This window comes from Nerophis ophidion, linkage group LG11, assembly GCF_033978795.1.
Source record: "Nerophis ophidion isolate RoL-2023_Sa linkage group LG11, RoL_Noph_v1.0, whole genome shotgun sequence".
NCBI lineage: Eukaryota > Metazoa > Chordata > Actinopteri > Syngnathiformes > Syngnathidae > Nerophis > Nerophis ophidion.
Window position 1 is genome coordinate 60,767,517 of NC_084621.1, and position 12,245 is coordinate 60,779,761.

A 12,245-nucleotide genomic window follows, 5' to 3' on the forward strand; every position below is an offset into this window, starting at 1 on the left:
TTTACTTCAGGTTATTACCGTATGTCTCTATATACATTTTTTTTTATTATTTTCTTTAGCCAAATGTATTTTTGTTGTGCTGCCAATCTTGTGTCTGCACCATTATTGTAGTTTCTGTTCTCTTTTACGGCATTTAGTAAACACCTTGTTATATTTAACTAGTATGTGTGCTGGTCATAATTGCAATTAAGTATCACGATGAGTAAAGGGCCACAAAATATGAGGCCCCTGCGTTAACCCGTGCACATTTAGAACATTAAAGGACATAAACCAAGTAACTAATTCTGACACTTCTCAGCACTAAATGATGTGACTCAAAATTATATTCGTAAAAAATGACTCATGAGAGCAGCAGCATGACACACGTACAAAGACATAATGTGGTATCCTTTTTCTGCTGGCATACATACGTAATCGCAGTCTTCTGCAGCAGCATCAATTGGTAAAAACAGGGAAAATTAGATGAAACCTTTAACTATATTCTTTCTCTGTATCGGAGAACTCCTTCAAATATTGAGTTGATCCAAATCTAGGAGGGTGGGTGTGGTTGTACCAAGTTTATGGTATGGGGGTACACTTTTCAAGCATAAAACATGCATCGTTGTTTCTTTCTGTAATTATAATTATTACTATTGGTAGTGATGCGACAGTAAGCTCTGAGGAAGTGTTTTTTTTCCCTGCCATCTAGTATTTACTTTTATGGTGTGGTATAAAACGAGTAAAACACCAACACAGTATTTGTTTTCCATTTATTTGTTGCAATGCTGTGTTTTTTTTTTTTTAATTCAGGTTACAAGGAGCACTTAAAACATTGATGGCAAATTCATAAAACATGTTGACTTAGTGTTATTGGAAGAAAATAAGCCTCAAACTTTGCAACCTTTGCCGCAACTTTTTGAAAAAGCTGCTGCAAATTCAGTCATTTTAGGCAATCACCAAAACAGAGCCATTGAAACCCTGGAGGAGCTGACCTTGTCTCTTTAAATCTTTATCAATTAAACACTATATTATCTTTAAATTGTATGTTTTTACCATATTTTTTGCTTTCGTAATATGGGAATATTTGAGCTAATGTACTTGCGGGTTCATTAGCTCTGTTTACATGGACAGCAAAGCAAAATACCACAAACCAGACAGCTATATAGGTTTGTGCCTGGAGTACAGACCTAATCCAATTTTTGACTCTTTCAAACATAACCTGAATGTATTGTTTTGATATGCAACCTTTTGTTTGAAAGCTGATTTTTTTTTTTTTCTCACATGACTGATGTTGATGTCGTAGCTTCGCAGTGCTAAAAGGCAAAACGACAATGACCTATTCTGGATAGGGTATGAGACAATCAGGAGGAGTGTGCATGGTGCATGGCAAGGTTGTCCAACGCAGTCAAACTGCTGAGTGCAGTCAAAGTGACTTGGAGCTTTGGATCAGATGCACAAAGCTGAGCTTACTGGCTTACCTCAGCACTGCACCAGAGCAGGACTGTCACTGGATATTACCATGCACACCACTGAACTGATTCTCCACACAGCAGAGTGGACCTCTTAGGCGCCCACCTCAGACGCACTCTGGGGACTCTGGCTACTTCCTGAAATGTGTCTGTGTATGATTTGTTTTGTGGTTCATGACTTTCCCATTAAAAATGAAAAGGCTTAGTGATAAACTGAAGCTCTTAAAAGAATGTCCAGGGTACCAAAATATATGCCATCTAGTGTCTGTGACAATTCCGGAAACATGCTATCTGCCTTGGACGGTATATGCGTGTCTCGTATAAATAGTTGCTGACCGTATATCTTCAAATAGTAGCCTGTACCTTGTCTCACTTTTTCATACAACCATAGGAATGGGTTTCATCTGGAGTGTTTATATGTAGTATGTGGTTACACTCTGAAGTCTGTACACTGTCTGAAAAAAGTGTAGTGGTAATAGGGGTCCATATCAAGCCTCTTAAGGTACAATGTATACAAAATGGCTAATTATTCAACCCCACGGTTCCAAGCAGTACTTTCGGTGAGTGTATCTTAAATAAAGATAACCCATGGATGCAATACCATGGTAGTAGAAAAAGAGTATTAAGAAAAAACAAAACACCATGCTTGCTAAAAATTGTAACATTTGTAAGACTATGAAACGGATCGAATGCATGTCAGATATGAAACAAATATATAAAGTAGCAGTCTGGTGTATGTGTTGTGATATACTGCAGTATTTGATCTGCCATCTTCCAAAACCTGCTGGCCCTACAGTATATGCATTATACTGAATTGCATTCTGTTGCATTTAGGGATGGGTCATTTTTTACATTTACCCGATAAACCTACTTCAAGTCATTTAAGTTATTTAGTGTGTGTTTACATGTTTGATTTCTTGATTTCTTGCAAGTCTGCCTCTCATTTGCAAGTACTGTACTGTAGGGCTGGGCATTATTGCCTTTTTTTTAATACCGCGATATTTTTAGGCCATATCGCGATATAAATAAATGATAAATGGGTTGTACTTGTATAGCGCTTTTCTACCTTCAAGGTACTCAAAGCGCTTTGACACTACTTCCACATTTACCCATTCACACACACATTCACACACTGATGGAGGGAGCTGCCATGCAAGGCGCCAACCAGCACCCATCAGGAGCAAGGGTGAAGTGTCTTGCTCAGGACACAACGGACGTGACGAGGTTGGTACTACGTGGGAATTGAACCAGGGACGCTCGGGTTGCGCACGGCCACTCTCCCACTGCGCCACGCCGTCCCAAATATACGATATATTTCTCTGTATTTTGCCTTAGCCTTGAATGAACACTGGATACATATAATCACAGCGGTATGGGGATTCTATGTCTACATTAAAACATTCTTGTTCATACTGCACTAATATATGCTAATTTTAAACTTTCATGCAGAGAAGGAAATCACAACTAAGTCAATTTACCAAAACTGTATTTATTAAAGTTATTAGCAGGTGACTTTTCAAATGATGCTACATATTAGCAGTAATGCTACTTTTGGTAGCAACGCTTGAGCCCCACACATGACAAATTAAAGTTGTCTATTCGACATATTCCCGCTTGACGCCGAACCACCGCCAGACGATGCTGTTTCTCTTAGGAATGAATTCTTCCTTCATTTGTTACGAGATTCGCACCTTCTTTCTCTCGCAACAACCCGCTAGCATCACAGCTAACGTTAGCCACAGCGCTAACGCTCTGCTGGGCGAGGGCGCATACGTATGTGACGTATGTAAGAATGTGCGCCTGCTTGTCTGTGAGAAGGACACAAAGGAAAGAGCGAGGAGAGCCTGTAGTTTAATGCCTGCAGCTAAAAGCAACTGTGTGAGAACGTCTACTCGAATATTACGATATAGTCATTTTCTATATCGCACAGACATACCTGCGATATATCGCATATATCGATATATTGCCCAGCCCTACTGTACTATATCATATTGTAGACTTGGCATGCAGTTGCAATTCCAAGACGTTAGCTGGCAGTAGTGTATAGAATAGGGCAAGTTTCCTTAGCCAGAGAGTAGTCTTTGCCATTACCTTGAATGAGACATGTTTTTCCTTTTGTTTGCGTCTACTTACAAAGTGTTTGTAAGTACTGTACTTTTTACAAACCAGCTGTTTGATCGTAACGTACATCTTAGTTGTAGTTTTCGTTACAAGATTTAGATGTATGGAAAATGCTTGGTAAAACCGCTAATGCTTTAGCAATTCTATGGCAAATGTAATGTAAATTAGCACCGAGCTAGTGCCTTTTGAAAAGTTGAGCCTGACTGTACTTTTGAGTGCCTTCTTCTTCCTTTGTTGGCATGGAATAATGTAACATAAGAGGCAGTCTTGCTGAGTCCAATCTTAGTGTTAGACTGCTTGTTTACCGGCCGAGTGTTTGAGCCACTCCCGAGGTAGAAACTGGATGTGACGTCGGTAGGGGTGTAACGGTACGTGTATTTGTATCGAACCGTTTCGATACGGGGGTTTCGGTTCGGCACGCGGGTGTACCGAACATGTTCGGAAGCAGAAGTCTTCACAAGCTGCTCTGCTTTCTGCCTCTGTTTCAGCCTCATTGTTCCCGCCCACACAACCATCTGATTGGTCACGTACAAAGCCAATCAGCAGTGCGTATTCAGACTTCAGAACGATGTAGTCAATGCTTTAGCGTCGAGCAGATATTCGTCTAGGAGGGGAGGAGCGGACTCTACCCAAATTATGCTAAACACTTCCCAGTCACAACTATTACAAACATCACTATGAGCCCGTTGACCTTCTAGAAACTTAAACTGCAGCTCAGCTCGCTCACAGTATAGGCTTGAGATGAAGGCTAATTAGCTATTAGCATAACGTTAGCTCATTTTTCTGTGTCTGTGCGTGTGTGTGTGCGTGCGTGCGTGTGCGTGTTTCAGGGGCAGCAAAGCCCTGTCTGTCTGTTATTTCATTGAACTCCATTGTGTTTAGGGATGAATAGTCTCTCCTATTGCAATTGTACTATTTTTCAGCTATAGTTACATGAATCATTAGTAATGTAGCAGCCTAGTTTTGAATAGCAGGATCCCTGCTATCACATGCTGATAAAAATACAACATTTACATAATAAAAGTCAACTACAGGCTTCCCAAATGCTGTAATAAATTAAGCATGATGAGTTGACATTAAACAGTTTCAATGGAATCTGTTTAATGTTAAACTTTTTATATGTATAAAAAATTGTTTTTCATTTTATTTAATCAAAGCAACAACTTGAAGCAGTTTAATGTGGATTAACGTGGGCAGAATTATTATAGTGTTCCTAATGTTAAAAGGATAAAGCCATTGTTTACAAATTTGGTAAAAAAATAACCAAAACATGTATATTTTGTTGATTTCTTACTGTACCGAAAATGAACGTTGGGTGTAACAAAGATATCGAAACGTGCCAACGTTTATTTTATATGAATCAGTACCTGATGTTGCTAATGGACACATTTGGTATCCAACCCTACATTTGTCACGACTATACTAAATTGTTTTGTCCCAATTAAAGGATGGATTATCATAACTATGAGACAAAATAATGACACCCTTTTTTCTGAGAGTGTACAGCATAAGCTAACAAGTTGCATAATGTTGATGAACTTGGAACATAAACTGCACGTGTCCGTGCCTAGTTCAAACTTTCCACGATGTCGTCCAGGGACAATTGTGTCGAGGAGTGACTGGGACTGGATTTAGTTTTCAAGCTGATGGAGCCGTACAGTTTGGCTGAACGTTTGGAATAGGCGATGACTTTCCTCCTGTACATCTCTCCTTTCCAGATGGAGATCATGAGCAGCGTGGACAGCACGACCCCGCCCAGAGTCAGCAGGCACAGTCCCGCTATGACGCACCTGTCCAGGTGAGCTCCGATCCGAGCACTCTCCAGCTCCAGCCTCTCCATCTCCCTCGCCGAGACACTGTCCCGGTCTTGCACCACCACATCCCTGGGCACGACGTAGGAGATGATCACCAAGGAGATGCCGGTCACCAAAAACGTGACCGCACTTATAAACCAGTAGTCCACTGAGGACCCGGACGACTCTCCAAAGGACAAATCATCCTCGGACATGAAAGAAAATTCCGGGAGCGTTTCAGAGCACGGATCGCCATTGCGTGCGGTTCGATGAGAACTTTTCTGACTGGTCTCCGGGCTGGCGAGTCTCAAGTTGACATTTTCATCCACGTAGGTGAACGACGTCTCCAATTCCTGGTCGCAGCACACGCGCACCTTCTCCTGCCCGAGCGGACGCAGTTTGACCTGCGCCGTCCTCGCCGCCGGGTGGCACCGGGCTTTGCACCCCCGGGCCGGGTTCCAGGGACCGTCTCCTTCCGTGGATTCTCCCGGCTTGCGGACATGCGGGACACCCGGACGTGGCTGCTTATCCTCATCGCTCGCAGTAGGCGGCGTTTGGGACGCCATTCGTTCTCGCCACCTGCTGGTTCCGTGGATGGACTCTTTCGCTGCACAGCATCCCTAATGAGTCAAGTGAAATGGTGCATGTTAACGAGATTAATACACACGCCTGATCTTTTTATGTGGTCATACAGGACTAAATAAAAGCCACTTTTAAGTTGATTATAAAAAGCCCTGTACACCTCTTGGACGATGCTTACCTTGGATCTGATGACTTTGTATCCAATTAGGCAAAGAGTCTTTGTGCAGCCTAAACCTAGATCAGAGCTAATTCAGTTTTTAATCCGATCACCGGTTTTTACAGCACTACAGTGGCACACCGGATTTCACATGTAAACACGCCGTAATAACCAGCAAGATAAATAGTAGGTCGCAGTGATATCATTGCGCACAGACAGTTCACACACACTAGAAAATGCTGCGTTGACTCGCACACCATTTTTTTTAAAAAAAGAGCTCGCCGTACAAACGTGACGTGTACCAACCGTGTATCTTCAGCATTCCCGCCGCGCTGCCGTTCAACACGCCATAGCACGGAACTCCGCGCCACCGAAGGCAGTATCACGGGGTAAAAAAAAAAAAAAAAAAAAAAAAAAAAAAAGCTCCGATAAGTGAGTCCGCCTTTGGATGCCGTCTCCCCGGCTGCTCGGTGCTGTGACGTCACGGGCTGTTTTGATTGGAGCGCCCGTCCCTTAGTCCCGCCCACTTCCGAGCCTCGCGCGGGCTGTGGCGCGGAAAGGAGCTGACCAGATCAGCACCAGGCAGGCAATCACTATGTCGATATGTCGCAAACCTCATTATACCATTGGCCAGGGGCGTCACTAGACCTAATACTGTACTGGGGCACATCTAGGGCACAAATAATTCATGTGAGCGTGCAAAGCGTGCAAGCAAAAAACATTTTTAGCACTTATTTATCATAAAAAATACATAAATAGTGCTTTAAACTATGAAATCATATCAGATGATGTTGTATGGATCTTTGATTAACCACCTGAAATTAACTAATGCCTTTGACCTACTTGTGCACTTTTTTACTCCAGACTTCTAAACTGCTACTGGTAAAAGCCAAAAGGAAGAGCAATGAATCTTTTTGAAATATATATTGCAGTAATCATCTGCAAATTTAACATCTACAAAAGTAAAACAAAAAATAAAGCACCCCTACATCTCTGTTTTTTTTTTTATATTATTTAATTTCCATTTATGGCAATGTGGCTAATCCTATTTCAGATACACAAAACTATGAAATATACACAAAACAATAAAGCCACAGTAGTAGAATAGATGAACAACTGTTGTGTGTCTGTTCAGGGAATCATTTTCTGAGAAGTAAACTGTAACGTCTCCTTTTCATTTTTGCAAAGTGGTCAATCACTCTGGACAGACATGGAAACATTACAGTAACTGTTATACAGTTGACCAGTGGTTCCCAACTGCTGGGTCGTGACATAAAAGTGGATTGTGTGTCATTTTCAGTGAGTCGCAGTCAGATGTTTGCATGGAAAAAAAAAAAAGCTTTAGGGAGAAAAAAATCTAATTGTGGCAACAGTCTATAAAATCCGCTACACCTCCCTGATACCGAAGTACATGTCCAACTACTTCCTTAACGTAAATGACCGCCATAACCACAACACCAGGGGGAGCTCCACAAACCACGTTAAACCCAGATTTCGATCTAACAAAGGTCTTAACTCATTCTCTTTCTATGCCACATCAATGTGGAATGCACTCCCAACACGTATAAAAGTAAGTGCATTTCTATATTCCTTCAAAACCGCTCTAAAACAACACCTCCAGGCAACTTCAACACTTTACTAATACCCTCCTCCATTCACATCCCATCTCCCCGGATTATAAACAACACAAATGTACTTCTAATGTATATACTTGTTCTTATGCTATCTGAACTCACTATGTTCTCTGCTGGCTGTACATATCCTACTAAATAAGACCTACACTGTTTCAATGTCCGCATTTCTCTGTTGATGCAATTGTTGATGACTGAAGTTCTGATATCAACCAAAGCTCCTCATCCCACCCCCCGGATTGTAAATAATGTAAATAATTCAATGTATATACTATGATGATTAACTTGTGTGATGACTGTATTATGTTGATAGTATATATTTGTACCATGAATTGATTAACGTGGACCCCGACTTAAACAAGTTGAACAACTTATTCGGGTGTTACCATTTAGTGGTCAATTGTACGGAATATGTACTGTACTGTGCAATCTACTAATAAAAGTATCAATCAATCAATCAATCAAACAAAACCAGATATTTTTAGCCATTTTTCTAGTGACTATTTGTGAGTATTTTAGCAAAAGGCAAACCGACTAACAAGTTGGAGGAGGACTCAGGACAGACATGGAAACATATTGAAAAAAAATCTAAATGGGGCAACAAAACCTGATATTTTCAGCCATCTTTCTGAAAACAAATACAGAAATGTTACTATTTTTTCTGGAAACAAAACCAGATGCTTTAGCTGTAGCCATTTTTCTGGCGACAAAACAAGATTATTTTAGTCAAAGTCACACCGATTAACAAGACAAGTCTACTGTGCTATTTTTCTGTGAAATAAACGTGAATGATTTAAAAATTTGGCTCACGACTTGATGATATGGAAAAATGTTTTTCTTCCTGAAGATAAACCATTTGAGAAGCACACAACTCACACATGCTTACTCCAAATCATCATTGATGCAGAACCAGCAGACAATAACCAACATTATGTTTCATGTTCATTGGAAATTCCCCCGACAGCTCGTACAGCAAATGAATATGTTTGTCTTGATACAAGGAATAACGTTAGCTAACTTGGCATCAACTTAAGACAATGATGTTGCCTAGCTAGCTAGGACTTTACTTACATCTCTCATTCCTCGCTGCTTCTTCTCTGCTGCGGGCGAATAACTTTCTGATATCCATCTAGGAGTTACAGTTTGAGTCAAATCCAAATCAAAATAATATAATTAACAAATTGTTGTTGGCTAACGTTACCTACCTCAGCAGTGATTCGCATCCCCTCTCTCTCTCTCTCTCTCTCAACTGAAGTCTAGAAGATCTACACTTGAATAAATTACCATATAAATTAGCCATGTGCTCATTGTTACTTGGAGTGAATACAGTAGCAATCAATTACCATACTAAGTAGTATGTGCGCTGTTGTCTATGTTATGTAGACTTAAAACTCTGAAGCGTTTTTTTTTTTTTATTGGTGACATTTTTACTGGGGCACTGCAGATCAACACTGGGGCATGTGCCCCAGTGAAATCTGTCTGGCGACGCCACTGCCATTGGCTACGTTTTATATTCATAAATATAAGTTTCTCAATAGCCGACCTGTTTTTTATGCCTTTGAAAAAATAATTAGAACTCAAGTTGTTCACTGCTCGCTGTACATATCCTACTGTAGCCGAGTGTCCTGGGTTCGCATATTCTGGGTACTGATCAAATAAAATAATAAAAGGGAGTCATGAGAGCATGTCCGGTCTCCACCACTTCTTTATTGTTCCCTTCTTTACACCTCTCTCCATATACCACACCTTCTTCAACAACCCACCTTTATATAGACCTCTTACGTCACAGCCCTACGGCAACACTGGTGGGACACCCTGAACTGTTTGTTACATACGTCCCCCCCTCAAGTAGAAACGTCCCTGTTTCATCACAAACAAAATAGCTAACAAACAAGGGGAAATAGAACAGAGAAAAGAAAAAAAAATTCAATATTCACAATCTTAATGCACACATAACAAATCAACAATATTTTTTTCACACCGTATTGCATAGGCTTACACACTGGCCCCTCAAAACATGCAAAAACTCCAGATGCGAAGGAGGTCGCTCCAATCGCTCCATTTGTAAGATAGTTCAATTATGTTGAGGAGGTCGCCCCCAACGAGATAGTCCGATTGTGCGCAGGAGGTCGCCCCAGTGAGCCCCTGCGAGATAGTCCGTTTGTGAGATAGTTCGTTTATGACGCTCCATCATGCCATCAGACTTGGGGTTATAGGCAGTGGTGCACGTCCTTTTTTTTTTTTTTTCCAAGCAACTGACAGAGTGTAATTGAAGAGGAAACACCCTGGGCCCCCCACAGCCCCCATGGGAACCTCCGGGCCACATATAGAACGTCCATGACCACCCTCCGGGGGGGGCGACAAACCTAGGACCCGACCACGGGGACGTTAAGGGCACCGACGGGTCCGAAACGCTCTGTACTTCTCACGCCACCGTCGGCTGTCTCTCAGCAAGATTGCGGGAACGCCTCCGCAAATAGCCGGCCCACGTCCGCAGCAAACACCTTCAAGCTCTCCCCCGGAGCACACACACGCGCCAACAGATTGGCCCCGAAGCGGTCCATTAATTGTCCTTGTTTAAAAACTGCCTCCAGTCTCCCACGGGACCAGTCGAGAGGATCCCAAAATCCTCACCAGCTCCTGGTTGCAGCCGCGGTTAGCTCCCGCCGTCGAGCTAACGACTACATTACAAGTCGGAAAAAGCCGAAAATCCTCACCAGCTCCTCATTGTACCCGCGGTCGGCTCCCGCCGTCGGTGGACGGAGCGGTAAAAAAAAAAAAGTCCACTTTTGACATTCATGCCGTGTGAGTGTCCGTCAAACAGCGCCTCCGGGCTTAAAAAGGGTCGTCGTCACCGCACCACGTGTCTGCAAAATGGCCGGGAAGCTTAGCAGCTAACTCGAAACTCACGTGTCCCGTGTACCACTGTCTTCTTCTTTTTTTCAAGACAGCGGTTAAGAATCCCACCTCTGCCACCAATGTAGCCGAGTGTCCTGGGTTCGCATATTCTGGGTACTGATCAAATAAAATAATAAAAGGGAGTCATGAGAGCAGGTCCGGTCTCCACCACTTCTTTATTGTTCCCTTCTTTACACTTCTCTCCACATACCACACCTTCTTCAACAACCCACCTTTATATAGACCTCTTACGTCACAGCCCTACGGCAACACTGGAGGGACACCCTGAACTGTTTGCTACACTACGAAGTCAGACCTATACTGTTTCAATGTCCATTTCTCAGATGATATTATCGTTGATGACTGAAGTGTTGATATCAACCAAACGTAACCCCAACACCCTCCACATCCCACCCCCCTGGATTGTAAAAAATTTAAATAATTCAATGTACATACTCTGATGATTAACTTGTGTGATGACTGTATTATGCTGATAGTATATATTTGGACCATGAATTGATTAACGTGGACCCCCGACATAAAGGCTACTGAAATGAGATTTTCTTATTCAAACAGGGATAGCAGGTCCATTCTATGTGTCATACTTGATCATTTCGCGATATTGCCATATTTTTGCTGAAAGGATTTAGTAGAGAAAATCGACGATAAATTTCGCCACTTTTTGTACTTCCTGAAAAAGCCTCGCCTTAACCGGAAGTCGCAGACGATGACGTCGCAAGTGTGGGGGCTCCTCACATATTCACATTGATTTTAACGGAAGCCTCCAACAAAAAGTGCTATTCGGACCGAGAAAACGACAATTTCCCCATTAATTACAGCGAGGATGAAAGATTCATGTTTCAGGACATTGAAAGCGACTGACTAGAAAAAAAACAAAAAACGCGATAGCATTGGGACGTATTCCGATGTTTTTAGACACATTTACTAGCATAATTCTGGGAAATCCCTATCTTTCTATTGTGTTGCTAGTGTTTTAGTGGGTTTAATATTACCTGATAGTCGGAGGTGTGTGTCCACGGGTGTCTTGATGCCAATGTCTCATGGGTGTCGACGGCAGCTGTATGGACTGCACAAGCTCAGCTGATATCCGGTAAGTGGCGACTTTTTGACCACAATTTTCTCACCAAGACCTGCTGGTTGACATTTGGTAGGATCCATGTTTGCTTGACCGCGCCGTGATCCATAATAAAGTTTTAGCACCGGGAATTTTAAACAAGGAATCACTGTGTGTTTGTGTGGCTAAAGGCTAAAGCTTCTCAACTCCATTTTTCTACTGTGACTTCTCCTTGAACAAATTGCAAAAGATTCAGCAACACAGATCTCCAAAATACTGTGTAATTATGTCGTGAAAGCAGACGACATTTCCCTGTGTGTCTGCGTAGCGCTCATACTTCCTAAAAACCTGTGACGTCCTGCGTACACGTTATCATTACACGACGTTTCCAAGACGTTGCCCACATCTGAGGTCCTCTCCAAGGTTTCTCATAGTCAGCATTGTCACTGGCGTCCCACTGGATGTGAATTCTCCCTGCCCACTGGGTGTGAGTTTTCCTTGCCCTTTTGTGGGTTCTTCCGAGGATGTTGTAGTCGTAAT

General features: G+C 42.2%; 1 protein-coding gene across 1 annotated transcript; it reads right to left on the minus strand.

Moving 5' to 3' along the window:
* Window positions 1–4,880: 4,880 nt before the first annotated feature.
* LOC133562319 (transmembrane protein 74) lies at window positions 4,881–6,506 on the minus strand. Its single transcript, XM_061916402.1, has 2 exons — window positions 6,408–6,506; window positions 4,881–5,982 (listed from the first exon to the last, which is right to left on the minus strand). Exon 2 carries the CDS (start codon window positions 5,926–5,928, stop codon window positions 5,137–5,139), a length of 792 nt encoding a protein of 263 aa, XP_061772386.1. The 5' UTR covers window positions 5,929–5,982; window positions 6,408–6,506; the 3' UTR covers window positions 4,881–5,136.
* Window positions 6,507–12,245: the final 5,739 nt, after the last annotated feature.